The 17,019-nt window shown below is 41.3% G+C and overlaps 1 protein-coding gene across 1 annotated transcript in view; it reads right to left on the bottom strand.

Annotated features, from left to right (window-relative positions):
• LOC138664945 (rho GTPase-activating protein 39-like) overlaps positions 1-17,019 on the bottom strand; it is a 102,837-nt gene that overhangs the window by 5,436 nt on the left and 80,382 nt on the right. The window contains exons 5-8 of the mRNA XM_069752007.1: positions 12,783-12,875; positions 4,965-5,038; positions 1,696-1,895; positions 150-241 (exon numbers count right to left, since the gene is read on the bottom strand). Coding sequence (XP_069608108.1) covers positions 150-241; positions 1,696-1,895; positions 4,965-5,038; positions 12,783-12,875 — 459 coding nt within the window. The remainder of the gene's footprint in view (positions 1-149; positions 242-1,695; positions 1,896-4,964; positions 5,039-12,782; positions 12,876-17,019) is intronic.

The following is a 17,019-nucleotide window of genomic DNA, read 5'->3' as shown; positions in this document are numbered from 1 at the left end:
CAAGCAGGGGTTTGGAAGCTACTTACATGCAATGTTTTATAACAATGAAAATACCCTAATAAAGTGATTTGCAAAGTTTAATAACTATTAAAAATTATTTTAAGAAAATGTAAATAAATATTAGTGTTACGAAGAATGGATGTATTTACCAGGAACGGTTGGGTCAGACAAATTGTCTGGAATTCTCCACTGTTCCACCTGCAGCTTTAGTGCATTCACTTCATCAATATCGCCAGGGACTCTACACCAAAATGATAAAAAGAGAATAAAAATAGCATAGGAATAAAAAGAAGTCATTGTTTTATATCATAGTAAATATGAGATCGTAGAAGCACATTATTAGGTGAATCTGATGCATATCTATTCTCAGGCTGTGTGCACACATAGCAGATTTTTCGCGGTTTTTCGCTATAAAAATGCCATAAAACCGCAAAAAAAATGCTCACATTAAAGGGACACTGTCACCTGAATTTGGAGGGAACAATCTTCAGCCATGGAGGCGGGGTTTTTGGGTGTTTGATTCACCCTTTCCTTACCCGCTGGCTGCAATATTGGATTGAAGTTCATTATCTGTCCTCCATAGTAGACGCCTGCGCAAGGCAAGATTGGCTTGTGCAGGCATGTACTATGGAGGACAGAGAATGAACTTCAATCCAATATTGCAGCCAGCATGCAGCCAGCGGGTAAGGAAAGGGTGAATCAAAAACCCTCAAACCCCGCCTCCATGGCTGAAGATTGTTCCCTCCAAATTCAGGCGACAGTGTCCCTTTAAGCATCCTATTTAATAGAATGCAATCTGCATTTTTTGTGCACATGCTGCATTTTTTTCCTGAGCGGATTCGCATTCCAGAAAAAAAACGCAGCATGTTCATTACATTTGCGGAATCGCGTGGATTCCGCACACCTAGGAATGCATTGATCGGCTTACTTCCCGCATGGGGCTATGCCCACCATGCGGGAAGTAAGCAGATCATGTGCGGTTGGTACCCAGGGTGGAGGAGAGGAGACTCTCCTCCACGGACTGGGCACCATATAATTGTTAAAAAAAAAAAGAATTAAAATAAAAAAATCGTGATATACTCACCTTCTATGGCCCCGGGAGTCTTCCTGCCCCTCAGCGCTGCACGCGGCCACTTCCGTTCCTGTAGATGGTGTGTGAAGGACCTGCGATGACGACATCGAAGGTCCTGCACACACCATCTATAGGAACGGAAGTGGCTGAGGAGATCGGCTGTTTGCGGTAGATGAGTATAGCCATTTTTTTTTATTATTATTTTTAACATTCTATCTTTTACTATTGATGCGGCATAGGCTGCATCAATAGTAAAAAGTTGGTCACACTTGTCAAACACTATGTTTGACAAGTGTGACCAACCTGTCAATCAGTTTTCCAAGCGATGCTACAGATCGCTTGGAAAACGCTAGCATTCTGCAAGCTAATTATGCTTGCAAAACGCTAGTTTTCTGCGGGAATATGCATGCCAATTCCGCATGCGATATACCCGCGGCAGGAGGCGCAGATTTGCCGCGGAAATTTCTGCAACGTGTGCACTTAGCCTCACACATCAATATACTGAATATCTGTAAGCCAAAACCACGAGTGGATCCTACAGAACGGAACCATCTGCATCTTTGCGGTGTCTTGGATTCACTACTGCTGGTTATCTACATGAAATACTTCCCCGTGAAACACACCTGAATATTCCTTCCGTCCTTTCACCTCCCAATGCCAACACTTGCAAGGAGAGCTGAGTCTGCACCCAAGGCAGCCGCCGGTCAGGATACACTTCTTTCTGCCTTTCCATAATCTCCTCCAGAGAGCTCCCAAACAGAGATGGGGTGAGAATGGCTTGCCGAGCTTGCTCAATTTCCTCCAGTGTCGGCTTCCTCAATCCCTAACACAATAGTAAAATTGGAGATAAAAAAAACGATATACTTTTACCAACATGGCCTATGAAGTAACGTAACGAAATTATCAGAAAGAATCAAGAACTATCCGTACGCCAAGCGATTTACCAGTGACTTTCTAGGGGCTGATTTTCATAATCAATTTTTGAACACCTTAATGTATAAGGCTAGGTTCACATTGCGTTAACAGCAGCCCGCTCAACACATGCGTTAAACGGGCTGTGTTAACGCAAGTGCCGACATGCCAAATCGCTAGCGCAGATAGAGCTAGCAGATGCTCTATCTGCGCTAGCGGTGACGGACCTGGAAACGCTGCAGCCCGCGTCCCAGTGTCCGTCATTCAATGACGGCACATTGCTAGCGCACGCCCATTGTGCATTACAAATAATGAGGTAGAAAACTGACCAAATACAGACGTGGCCTTAATGTTTACTATATTTTTCATTACAGGAATATTGATAAATATGATAAATGATATAATCAAGTAAATCATTAATTAGAAACTTGGATATTAGCACCTATTACAATATCCTTGTGTTACTTTATGTCCTACTGGCTCACAGAACAAACAGAATACCTCACCCAAGCCTAATGGAAGTGGATGCTTTTCACATAAGATTAAAACAATAAAAACACTTAATTGATTGTGATAAGAGCAGTTACATGAGGACTCCGAATAATACACCCCTCGCACAGTACATAGTCTCCACTATCCCCAGCTTTTCAATGTGTGTATATTTTCATCCTCTGGTTTATTTGCTGGTGACAGCAGCACTTCTACATTTGGCAGGAAAACCTGGGAAATGTACCCCTGCTGTGATTTAATGACATGTCCTTACATGGGGATGTTAAAATCTACAATGAAACCCCCAGCTAAATAAATCAAATTAACAAAACCGCAGCGCGTGCAGAGTCCGAGGAGGCGAAGCCAGGAGACAAAGACATATGTCTGTCCCTTAGAACTTCACTGGGACATAGGGTAATTTATATTTACTGAGAATTTTGTGAGCAGAGTGGAAGCCAAACATTGTTTTCCCATCTAAACAGTGTACTTCTCATACACATGTGTTAAAGGGGTAGACTTACTCAAAGGTATTATTAACCCACAGGTTTATCTTCTAGTACTAACTAATGATGAGCGAAAGTGCTGGGATAAGGTTATCTGAGCACACCCGAGTGTTAACCAAGTGCTTTAATACTATGTTCCACTCCCTGCTGCTGCATGCGCTGTGTCTGCTATGTTCCATTTCCCACGGCTGCATGTGTCGTGCCTGCTATGTTCCACTCCATGCGGGTGCATGTGTCGCGGCTGCTATGTTCCACTTCCCACAGCTGCATGTGTTGTGGCTTCTGTGTTCCACTCCCCGCGGCTGTATGTGTCGTGGCTTCTATGTTCCACTCCCCGTGGCTGCATGTGTCGTGGCTTCTATGTTCCACTCCCTGCAGCTGCATGTTTAGTGGCTTCTATGTTCCACTCCCCACAGCTGCATATGTCGTGGCTTCTATGTTCCACTCCCCGCAGCTGCATGTGTCGTGGCTTCTGTGTTCCACTCCCCGCGGCTGCATGTGTTGTGGCTTCTGTGTTCCACTCCCCGCGGCTGCATGTGTCGTGGCTTCTATGTTCCACTCCCCGTGGCTGCATGTGTCGTGGCTTCTATGTTCCACTCCCCGCAGCTGCATGTGTCGTGGCTTCTATGTTCCACTCCCTGCAGCTGCTTGTGTCCTGCAGCTGCTTCTGTCACGGCTGCTATGTTCCACTCCCCGCAGCTGCATGTGTCGCGACTGCTCTGTTCCACTCCCCGCAGCTGCATGTGTTGCGACTGCTATGTTCCACTCCCCGCAGCTGCATGTGTAGTGGCTTCTATGTTCCACTCCCCGCAGCTGCATGTGTCGTGGCTTCTATGTTCCACTCCCCGCAGCTGCATGTGTCGTGGCTTCTATGTTCCACTCCCTGCAGCTGCTTGTGTCCTGCAGCTGCTTCTGTCACGGCTGCTATGTTCCACTCCCCGCAGCTGCATGTGTCGCGACTGCTCTGTTCCACTCCCCGCAGCTGCATGTGTTGCGACTGCTATGTTCCACTCCCCGCAGCTGCATGTGCTGCGACTGCTATGTTCCACTCCACGCGGCTGCATGTGATGTGACTGCTGTTCCACTCCACGCGGCTGCATGTGATGCGACTGCTGTTCCATTCCCCGCGGCTGCATGTGTTGCGACTGCTATGTTCCACTCCATGCAGCTACACGTGTTGCGACTGCTATGTTCCACTCCCCACTGCTGGATGTGTTGCGACTGCTATGTTCGAGTCCCCGCGGCTGCTATGTTCCACTCCCCGCAGCTGCATGTGTAGCGACTGCTCTGTTCCACTCCACGCAGCTACACGTGTTGCGACTGCTATGTTCCACTCCCCACAGCTGGATGTGTTGCGACTGCTATGTTCGAGTCCCCGCGGCTGCTATGTTCCACTCCCTGCGGCTGCATGTCTCGTGGCTGCTAAGACAGCAGCAACACAAGCAGGGATTGTCTGCCTTAAATTTCAGTCTCTAGTCTTCACTTTGGCTGAACTTTACAAGGTCACCCTGAAAATAACTTATCTGTAAAACAAACCATTCTAACCAAAGTAAAAAAATATTTTCAAGCTCTCCTAAACGTTCATTCTCCTTGCCAGGGGAATGCTCTTGCACCCTGAGCGGTAAAATTACCATGTAAACTGTACCACATCAGAAGAACATGTGCAGGGTCCGAAAGCTAGAATTGGACCCATGAACAATCCTCTGCTGTCACTGTGTGGATGCTACATAACAGTGGCATGTACACAGTGATCACAGAGTATCCTCTCTAGCGGGTGAGAAGGGCTTCAATGCGCCAGGAGAGAAGTAGTCATATCCTGGTAGAATAGCTATAAAAGCTCACAACTGTGGAACAACGCTTACTTTCCGCTACATTTCCTCTGTGCTCAGGACATACAACACAATAGGTAATTAGGTATTGAGAAGTGTTTATATAGAAGCCCTAAAACATTTTGAATCTATAAAACCACAAGCTTCAAGGTTTCTCACCTTCTTTCCTCCGGTAACTGCGACTTTCTGCAGTTTACGGTAACAGTATTTGGAGTAGGTGCTGATGGGAAGACCTAAAATGTAAAGAGCAAAAAGGATTGAAGGAACAGTTGCCATTCCAGATACATTTCCAACAATTAAAATGAACGATTCAACAATTTGAAACGAGTACTCCATCGTCAATAATCAGAGCAGTGAGAAATCTGCACATCCTTTTGTCTATAATGTATCCACCTTGGGTAACCTCCGTTTAACTGCAGTCTAAAGAAAGGTTCATACAAGGCTGATTCTCGTCAAGCCGTAGAAATCTAAACAGAAATCCCATAAAAATGAGGAATATTGAACTGATGTCATTAAACAATGTGAAATCTGCAGCCAAATAATGCATTTGATTACACACAAATATGGCGGTGCATATTGGCTGCCAATTTCTCAGGAATCGTAGCCCAACCGTCCATTTATTCCTTTATATCTAGATGTGGCGAACATCCCATCCCGGCTCGTCTAAGGTCACGCGTGTTACAGTTACTATGACAGTGATTAGAATGATTTGGAAATTATTGGTTTGGGCGCTTTCCACAGTGACCATTACTAAATGCGGTCAGAATGAATTACGGCATGTCAATCAGCCAAAGGGCTGACAGCTGAGGTCTTTAATTCTGACACTAGTCTGGGACCGCTTTAGAATATGTCCACATCCAATCTAGTGGATCACATAGAAGTGTTCATGTAGAAAGTGATCCATCGCTAGTACTGGTAATTAGGCTTATTCATGTAAGCTATCAAGTTACTAAACAATAAAGGCTATTCAGTTTGAACAATCTATTCCTATTAGAAGGGTCCTCCAAAAAATACTGATTATGGGATTTCTCCTGCAGACAGACCAAAATAGATGGTGTTGATACATGGAGGAGTTCACCAGGACAGAGTCAGTCTTCATAGATGGTTTGTGAGACTTCCCTCTATTAAATATATTTTCTAACCAAGACAACCCTTTTAAAGGGAATTGGTCACCAGGATTTTGCCAACTAATCTGAGAGCAGCCTGATGTAGAGAAAGAGACCCTGACTCCAACGATGTATCTCTTACTGGTCTGCTTAGTGTAGTTTTGCCAAAGTCACTGTTTTATCAGCAGAAGATTATCACTAGAGGACTAGTAAACCTGTTGCCAAGTAGTCCTCCATATTCATGAGCTCTGTATAACCACGCCCACTCCACTGATTGGCAGATGTCTTTGTACACAGCACAAAGCTGCCAATCAGAGTTGTGGGTGGGGTTATACTGGACTCAACATTCAGAGAATTGGTAGAGAAAACAAGGATTTTATCAAAATGACGGCAAGCAGCTCAGTAAGTGATACATCGCTGTAATCAGGGTCTCTGCCCCTACATTAAGCTGCTGAGATGAGATAGCAAAAATCAGGTGACAGATTCCGTTTAAAGGTTAATTCATGACATATGCACACATATCAATGTACAAAAAGGATTATTACAGAGTAAAGCAAAGCAGCAACCATACCAACAACCATAACAACAGTAAAAGGAAGCATGACAAACGGCTTTGTCACAGGCCGGTAATTTCTTCTGATTTGCTGAATAGGTGTGTCAGCTACTGAAATAGATCTCGAAGAAACTGAATGTTGAGATGTACGTGGATACAATGCATTGCTGCATTCCAGTGGCGTGAGCTCACTACTGGGATGCCCTGTAATAATGGGAGAACTGGGACACGGCTCTGTTACCAGCCACCTCAATGCGATGGTCTGTGGAAGACAGAAACTGCAAGGAATATTTGCCTTTAACGCATAATGTTTGTGGTAACCATAAATACTGCTTCAAAGGCAGCCATGACAACTCTAGTAACACGGAACCACTTCAAGAAATCCACACATTTTTCAAGGGTATATTATACTCTGGCCAGGAAGAATGTAGTGTTCGGAATCTGAGGGAAAGCAAAGAAATAGCAGAAGCGTAAGAGAGAAGGAGGGCACATTGTATAATAGTAGGTTAACGGAATAAATCCAAAAAACAGTCTATCATCTGGAGTCAGGTACTGCTTCTCTGATCATTTACAATTACAGGACTTGTAGAAGATTAAATAAGGGGTAGGGGCCATTTTACATTCAAAGACAAACTAAGCAAAAGAAAGAAACATACCTATATATACAAACACACACACAACGGTCAGTCAAAAATGGTAGATCAAAATTTCTAATGGCCACACCGTCTTATCAGCCCTTACGAGGTCGCCGTCTCTCCAGCCAACCCGTGATGAACACATTTCATCAGTTCATTAGTGACTGTATGGTGACAAACAATGGCTGCCACACTTGTGATTCACTGTCCAGTGATGAATTCTTTGTGGTTTGAGGATATGTCTGGTGCCGATATTTATCAAAGACCTTTTGCACAGTAAGGAGAAAGTGTTTTGAATGAACAGAAGTGTGTATGAAAGAACTAAGAAGTGTCAGAAACTTGTTAAAGCATCCTCCCTATAGCCCTGACCTTGCCCCATCGGACTATCAAATCTTTGGTCTCATAAAAGAAGCCCTACAAGGATGAAGATTCATGTCCAACGAAGAGGTGGAGACAGCGGCGCATTTGTGGCCAATGAGAGAATACAAAAGCTTGTCACAAAGTGTCAAAACAAGGAGATTATGTCCAAAAATTATGTACTTGTCTTTTCTGATAATCTATTAAAACACATACTAAAGCCAGAGTGTGATTTTTTTTTTCATTCACTAATTATATATATATATATATATATATATATATATATATACATACATATATACATTTATATTTATATTGTGTACATACATACACGCAACATATATATACACACACACAATATATATACCATATACATATACACTATATATGTATATAGTGTGTGTGTGTGTGTGTGTGTGTGTGTGTGTGTGTGTGTGTGTGTGTGTGTATGTATATATATGTGTATGTATCTCTATATATATAATTTTTTTTTTGTGAAGTAACTCAGAGTCATTTTCAGCAAAACTGAAAAGGTAGAACTACATTCTTTGGACAGTCTTATTCCTCCAGGGCCTGCATGTGTAATACAAGAACTTTGGGGAAAGGGCAGGGTCCTGGTAAATTAACAATTGTGGCTGCAAAGTAGACTTCATAAGACAGACATTATACTTGTCTTTTTTTAAAGAAACTTGCAGAAGTCCTACAGACTGACAGCTAATCTTTCGTTCCTGTTTTTTTTTACTTGTTTACTCCTAGGATTAGTTTAGTTTCCCTCCATGAATCGTGATTATTAACCTATTTACAGTATTTGATTCCTTCCTGATTTTATCTCTCAACGTTAAAATTAACCTACCCTTAAAATTATAGACTGTTCATGTCTTTGTCAGTGGACAAACTTACAAAATCAGAAAAGGATCAAATACTTATTTCCCCCACTGTACATATAGTACATGATATAAGTCAATGGTGTAGGCCTTTGTACAATGAAGGTTAGCACAATTGCAGAATGTAGGATATGTAGGACAGTCATTATCTCACTTTTTTTTTTGGTGGCATGTAATTTAATCACAGGGCCAAAGCAGCACAAGAAATTACAAAGGAATTGTACTATTACACACCCATCATTTACCTCCAGCATCAATGCATAACTCAGACGACAACAATAAATGAGGGCAGCAGAAATGTGCAGGCCAGTTCTTCAAGTCCAGAGCTGGTCTAATCCTAAACTCAGGAATCCTTATATTTAGATTGCTGAAATATTACAAGATCCAACACATACCTTATTTAGGTCACCTACACACTTATTAAACATGAAGTGTAGTTGCTGTTTGCTTACATAGCCTTGTCAATAAGGGTGCTTTCACACTGCGTTTTGGTACTCGTTATTAAGTCCTGTCAGGGCTTACATCTGAACGTCCCGCAAAATGGGATTCGGACATATGCACTGGCAGGGCCATAGATTATAACTGTGCCGACAGAGTGAACGTGTGCCGTGTTAGTCATTTTCAGGTGTGTACCCCTACTGGACATGAACACCCACATGCAGTCTACTGCATAAATCTGCATAAAATCATATTTTCAAAATAGTCACTTGTCTACTAATTGTGCACACCGTGTATCACCTCATCCACACTTCTGATTGGCAGCTTTATGCGTGCACTGTGCATAGGCAGAAAGCTGACAATCAGTGATGGGGCGGGGTTATACAGAGCCCATAATTATGGAGGACTACATGGCAAGAGGTTTACTAGTCCTCTAGTGATAATCTGCTTCTGATAAAACAATGATTTTATCAAAACTACAGCACGTAGTTCAGTAAGTGACACATCCCGCAGTAAGAACCGGAAGAAAGATCCCCTTTAGTCTGTTTTGGATATATATGGAGCCTTGAATTTTCACTTTACTTTTGCTGAACTTCTGTATTTGTATGGGGGTGAGCTCAATTCCTAAGGAAGGTATTATTCACAATGGGCGAGGAGATAAGACTGGTGTCACATAACAAAAAAAACAGCGCTAACTCTTCCACCTTCCTGTCCATTTGCCGTGTTTATGTGTCATTGTTTGTCTCCAAGCTGTAATTATATACCACACCAAACGGCTACACACAACTATATACTGTAGATACACCTCTATTCACGTTATTCTTTCCAATTGCTTTATGTTTATACATAAAAAAGAACCCTGACAGACACAACATGCCGATATGGAAAAACGTGATCAATATAATGGATAATAAAGGAACCATCATGGAGCCATAATGTCAGTGTGGACAGTGCCGTTGTGTCAATAAGAACATACAAGTGCTTTCAAAAGTTTTAGGCAGGTCTGGAAAAAAATGCCGCAAAGTAAAAATGCTTTAAAAAATAGAAAAAGTTAATCGTATATTTTTATCAATTAACAAAATGTAAAGTGAATAAACAAAAGAGAAATCAAAAGCAAATCAATATATTTTTATCTTCAAAAGAGCATCAATTCTTCTCGGTACATTTGCACCCAGTTTTGGAAGGAGCTCAACAGGAAGGTTGTTCTAAACATCTTGGAGAACGAACCACATAGTAGGCTTACACAAATTGATCTGACTACGTAATTCCAGACAGACTGAATGCCATTGAAATCTTGGCTCTGAGGGGTATATATCATCACACCCAGGTCTTCGTGACGCTGAAGATAGTTCTTAATGATATTGGCTGTATGTTTGGGGTTGTTGTCCAGCGGCAGAATAAATTTGGAGCCAATCAGATGCCTCACCTGATGGTATAGCATGAGAGGTAAATATTTTCCTGTATTTCTCAGCTTTGATGACACCAACAAATGGACAATTTTAAGGAACATAGAATCAGTTCTATCGCCAGGAAATGTCATGCAGCTGTTTGGATTGCCTTCTTCCCTTCGAAATTGGAATGAATCCAGCAGTGCCATTAGCTCAGAAGTGGTAGCAGCCAGTGGGTCCCAGCTACACCCATCTACTATTTGGAGGAGCCTGGTAAGAAAAGTGGTCTTCATGAAAGAGTCACGGCTAAAAAACATATCTTCATTATAGAAACAAGGATAAGTGACTTAACTACTCACAAAAATATAAAAACTGGGGTGCAGAAAAATGGTAGTAGGTGATCTGGACTAACGAGTCAAATTTTGAAACATTTGGCTCTAACAGAAGGTGGTTTGTCGCCAAAGGGCTGCAGTGCGATACAATAATGAGTGTTTACAGGCAAAAGTGAAGCATGGTGGAGGGTATTTACAAGTTTGGGGCTGCATCAAGCAAATGAAGTTGGGAATTAGGTCAAGATTAATTGTGTCAGATACGTATCCATCATGCAATGCCATCAGAGAGACAACTGACTGGCTGTATGTTTGGGGTCTTCTTTAGAATAAATTTGAAGTCAATGTCATTAAGAACTATGCAAAGCGCCATGGAATAATTGCCACTATAATAATAAATAATAATAACCATCTTCAGCATGAATCAGAACAAGGAGACTTGGAAGTGATGATTGGCCCCATCGCCCTCATCTCGACATCATCGAGTATGTCTCTGGCTATTTGTCCAACAATCTGATGAGTTCCTTCAAAAACTGTGTGCAAATGTACATTCAAGAACCAATGCTGTTTTGAAAGCAAAGTGTGATTACAACAAATATTGATTTTATTTAGATTTCTCTTTTGTTTATTCCCTTTGCATTTTGTTAATTAATAAAAATAAACTATTAAAACTTTAAAAAAAAAAATTTCTAACTTTGCAGCATTTTATTTACACCTTCCTAAAACTTTTGCAGAGTACATAATGTGTAATTTGCAAACTGCCTCTCCAGTTAATTTTCCAAGATCTGCAAGATTCCCCATCTCAAGACTGCTGCATAAACAGGCACAAAAACTAGAAATCATAAGAGTAGAGCTTCAAGTTATAACTCTTACCAAACCTTTATGTTTACACCAATAATAATTTCTCTATAGTAAGAGATTCCCTTTAGAGTGCCAAAATTTAGTCATTCAGCTAGGCCAATGGAGTCTGGGACATTAGCATAAACCATTTGATTTTTTTTTTTTTATCTTTTTTTATTTGATCTTTTGAGGAGTGCCCATTTTTCAATATCATGATGTAAGGAGATGGACATACTGCCCACTTTCCCCTTCGAAGAACAAATGTATGGTTGTAATTTGTAATGGGAACTGTGACATGTGAAAATGGTGTTACTATTGTATTCTGACAGTAGAGAGAGTTAGAGTTAATGGTTGGGACAAGCCCAGAGTTGGAGGGGCTAATGTGAAGGGACAGAGACATTTTCCTGTCAGGACCTCAGATAGGGCACAGTGTGCATATGGAGCAGACCTAAGGTAGTAGCAGCACCGCATGACATGGGTGTTCTGAATTTAGAGGAGACCAACAGAGTGTTTAGCGTGAAGCTAAGTGGAAAATTAGAGGAAATTAGATCCTACGGAAGGACAAAGTGGTTAATCTGAGACAGGTCCCAGAAGAGAATGCCTAGTAGTACAGCTCCAAGGTAATGGCCCAAGATGGTACAGAGTACTAAAGACGTAGAGAGTGCCCCAGCCATATTGGCAACATAGTTCCCTTGGGGGGGAAGAAGACATGGAACCGTGGGTTGAGAATAGGACTCTTGCTAGCTGGACGTGAAGTAGAGAGGAACACAGAAGATAGAGAACAAGCGAGTAAAGTGGAAGGAATTGAAACCGTATGTGAAAAATGCTCTGCATCGGAAAGGAATCATTTCTGAAGTTGCGTACTTGCTACCAACGGTATATAACCCCCACCAAGTTATCGTAAAGTAAAAAGATTATTTGTTATTTATTTTATCACTGGTGGTCTCCCTCATTGAACTGTTTAACATCTGTCCCTAGCCATCCGAATTATTGGTATCATGCTGACTGCAAGGGCATAGCGCACCCATAGCACAAGTCCACGTGCCTAGCAGGTACCGGGGCACAAAAGATTAGTACCTCGCCCACGGCTACCGCCCTGCACAATGTTACAATGATATGAAAAAAAACAAAGGAACATTTAATCAGCAGTGTGACAGAGTTAGCTTCATTTATAATGTTTATAATGAAGATCTCAGTTCAGAATTGGATTATTGGGTAGCACAATCAGTAGCAGACTTCATGTGTCCGTCCATGAACATTAGCTCAAAATCAAACTTTTAGTGTATTTTGTGTAGATCAAACGCATGCAGTTACTAGTTAGTACAATTATCAGAAAACTACATAGACAATACGATGGATAGAAGTCTTCTTTTGGAGCATTAAGCACACTAGTCACACGCAGAGCAGGCACAGATTGTGGTACATCCCCCAGGACATTAGCATTTACCTTCCTCCTCATCCACATTTTGCTTCCTCTTTTTCCGGGATTTTGAGTTTTTCTTAGACTTCAGTTCCTGAGCTTCCTGAATCCGTTGGTGAACTGCAAGCAGAAATGATCAATTTAGCTGCTGAACCAAGATCCCTGAAACACGAGACCTAAACTTGACTATTAATCAAGTGACAGCTACGTAGTAGAAGATTAGGGCTACACAGGATGACAATGCCTCCTGTATCCGCCTGTCTAGTTAGCCTGTCGGCAGCCCACACTACAGATGTTACCGGTGACACAACCCTGACAAATGGATGTGCTGCATGGAGCAAATTTATCCCATAGTCAATCAGGAACAAACTAAAGCAAAATAGCGCGTCCTCCAGTAATTCTTCCATTTTAGCTATCCCCAAATGGTTACTGACTCTTACTGCACGTCTGGCCACACTTTGGTCTAGGCCCTAGTCTTCAAAAATAAATAACCATTATAATTCATGGGACCAAGCAGCCATGATTAGACTAGATTAGAGAGATTTTTCTATTTTTTTTTATACAGTTTAACTTTCTACAAACACAAGACTATTTTGGCTTTCAGGATGTTTTTTTCTTTTCTATCTGTGCTCTTCAAGAGACAATTATTTTTGTATTTAACCATTAACATGAACGTATGAGGACTTTATTTTAGTTTTCTTTCTTTAGTTACTATTTTTACAGCATTTATTGGGATTAATAAGTGACAGGTTAACTTATTGTGCAGGCAACGACAATTACAGTTAAATCAAATGATTACAGTTCTTTTAAGTTTTACTACTTTTTGCGTTTTTATGTATTGTTGCACAAGAAATTCGTTTTTTTTTAACGACACTTTTCCGTCGTCGGCGCTGTTGGGACTTTTTTTCTGGGATGCGTTTTCATTGGTATTATTTTGTGTCAAATAGGACTTTTTATCTCCTGGGAGGGGGAAGAAGCAAATAACAGCAAATCTGGCATTATTTTTCATTTAATCAAGTTTACTGAGCGAGTGACTAATAATAGCACGATCATTTCATAATTCAGGTCATTACGGATAACAGAATCTTTGAGTATTTTTAATTTGGGGAAAATAAAGGGATTTGTGTTTTTCTTTTGAAAACTATTTAACCTCTCTTCAATTTCACAAAGGGACTTGACCATGTACGTAAGCTTGATTGTTCGAATAATACCGTATAAAAAGGCCCCATACACAGACTAGGTTCAGCCAAACTCATAAATATCCATGGGTTTGCCCGACAGAAGAAACAATTAAGTTCTTATAGAGGATTGTCTGGACCACTCCTCAAACTATGAGGTAGACCTCACTGATGAGAAGCCCCCCAAGTTGTTGGAGAGTCACATTTCGGGAGGTAGTTTTGACAGAGGTAAATATAAGCTGTAATATCCTTTCTCTAGAAGCACCAAACTCTGTTGTACCAACATTAATGATGCCTCTTGTACTTATGTTAATGTTCTAGTGGGTTGAGGAATAAAACGAAGGCAATTTTTACAACTTTTGGCGTTGTCTATGACCAGTGGTGACACTCGGGCAGCACAATTTTCTGATGGTGAGGTCTCAAAAAATTAAAAAGCCTGTCACCCACTCTGATACATGTACCACACCACAGCTATGTGATAGAAGGACTGGTTGTGGTTTCAGTCTTGGAGTGAAAACAACATTTCCGTCTTCAGGTGGAAAAATTCTTCAAAATAGTGATGAAACTAAACACAAGGTAATTTAGAAAGACATCAATTTTTATTATCCAGTAATTATTTTATCTGGACAAACCCTTATACAAGTGGTATTAAGTTTGGTTCCTATCACAAATGTTGTCATTTTTAGAAGAAGCTATTTATTCAGTTTAAAGAAGGACATCTTAATAGGAAAACTAATCAGACCCCATCACGGTCAAATGGGTTCATTTGGAGAAGTTTGTGTCCGTTATGGGACACATCCTTTTCTTGTAGGAATTGAGTGTTTCGGTTCCTATAAACTAATTATAAATGCAAGTGTGAGCTGAGCCGTCAGGTGTCCACTAACTTTCATGTATTTGTTATGAATGAAATATGTCCAGGTGAGAATCTAAGTCAGGGAAAACATTATTTTGAATTCTATCACATAAAAGGTACATGAGAAAGATTTCTGATATCCTTACCTTCTCGTCCAAGCTTAGTGCTGGCAAGCAAGGACAAGTTATCATACATACAGTAAAGACATATGACACAATGACCGTAAATCCACAAGACAAGACGTCATGCTAAAACTTCACAGCAAAGGTTTACAATAGTAGAGACTAATCACTTGCAGGCACAGGCGGGTAGCGTGTTAGTTTTATTTCCCACAACTTATGTTACACAAAGTGTTAAATTGCTTATAGATCATGCAAAAGTCTGTGCACCCTTCAGTTCACAAAACAGAATACCGTAATTACTGTAAGACCCTAATACAAATTATCGCTAATATAGAGTGTATTTTGCATTTCAATCATCAACAGAACATTTTGTACATCGACAAAGTAATAAATTATCTGATGGAATTTTTACGGTAGGCATTCACCTTAGATGGCTGTCACCTGGCAGCTATTCCTCTCGATCCCCCATATAGACGATTGCTCGGGGGACAGCTTTTCTCCAAACTAAAGGATTGTGGGTGCTGAAATTCAAATACATGACCCTTCTTTCCTCCTCAATGTGACACCTCACGTTCATTGCCATATATAATAAATGTGAGGATGGGACCCGTATCTGATTCTTATTTTCCTACATGTAAACAATGCAACTCTACATTTTGTCAGCTATCTGTTATGGACCTGGTGGTTAGGAGCACCCGGAACGACCTGATGGTTAAACTCACACAGGACAAGCTCTGGGAAGTGGGAGCTCTGCTGACCGCAACCCCTAATCCTATCACACACACTAGAAATAGCCGCGGAGCGTACCTAACTCTGCCTAGACGCCTCTTCACAGCCTAAGAGCTAACTAGCCCTAGAGATAGAAAATAAAGCCTACCTTGCCTCAGAGAAATTCCCCAAAGGAAAAGGCAGCCCCCCACATATATTGACTGTGAGTTAAGATGAAAGTCACAAACACAGAAATGAAACAGGTTTCAGCAAAGGGAGGCCAGACTTACTAAACAGACAGAGGATAGGAAAGGTATCTTTGCGGTCAGCACAAAAAACTACAAAAAAACCACGCAGAGTGTGCAAAAAGACCTCCGCACCGACTCACGGTGCGGAGGTGCCACTCTGCATCCCAGAGCTTCCAGCTAGCAAGGCAAAATCATGATAGCTAGCTGGACAAGGAAACAATGAACAAATAATTAGCTAGCAGGGACTTAGCTTCTGCTGGAGTAGACAGGTCACCAGAAAGATCCAAGAGCGAACTGAACCAGTACAAGAACATTGACAGCTGGCATGGAGTAACGATCTAAGTGAAGTTAAATAGAGCAGCCAGCCAAAGAATAAACTACGTCACCTGTGGAAGGAACCTCAGAAGCAGCAGCTCCACTCACAGCCACCAGAGGGAGTCCATGGACAGAACTCGCCGAAGTACCATTCATGACCACAGGAGGGAGTTCGATAACAGAATTCACAACAGCTATCGTCCTGGACTCCCGCATAAAGAGGAGCATTTGGCCAAGCACTCGTGTTCTCTATGAGATTCCTTTGGCAGCAGTTTATCAGCGCAAAGAACTAAAGAAATCACCGTTGGAATTCCAAAGTGCCAATCCTGCTCTACCCAGACCAATCGGAAGTGTCGGGAGGCCTCCATACACATTAGACAGTCATCTGATCAACAGAATTGGCCGACATGGGGCTTAACATACAAAAGAAACATGCTACACGAATATGTAGGAAGTCTTTTTAGTTATTTTTTTTCTACGTAAACAGGTTACACACTGGCAAAGTAATTCACCAATCACTAAAGTCAGCAAGATCTGGATAAAAAATAAACGCACTGTGGACAACCCTACTGAAAATATAATTCAACAGACCATCAACTCCTAGTCTAAAAGAAAAGTTACAGCAAAAAAAAAGAGAAAGAAACTACCAACGCTAACAAAAAATCAATCAGATTACATATATGTCTGTATTCATTTCTATCACAAAGTTTGGAAATCAAAGATAATGATCACTATCTTATACCTCTTTAAAGGGAATCGGTCACCCCGGGATGTATATGACCTATTAATATGGGCATACTGGTGATAAAAAATGTTACACTAGGAGCCATAGTTCCCAGC

This window comes from Ranitomeya imitator, chromosome 2, assembly GCF_032444005.1.
Source record: "Ranitomeya imitator isolate aRanImi1 chromosome 2, aRanImi1.pri, whole genome shotgun sequence".
In the NCBI taxonomy this organism is placed as follows: Eukaryota; Metazoa; Chordata; class Amphibia; order Anura; family Dendrobatidae; genus Ranitomeya; species Ranitomeya imitator.
Note: the sequence above shows the minus strand (reverse complement) of the source record. Positions and strands in the feature narration are given on the sequence as shown.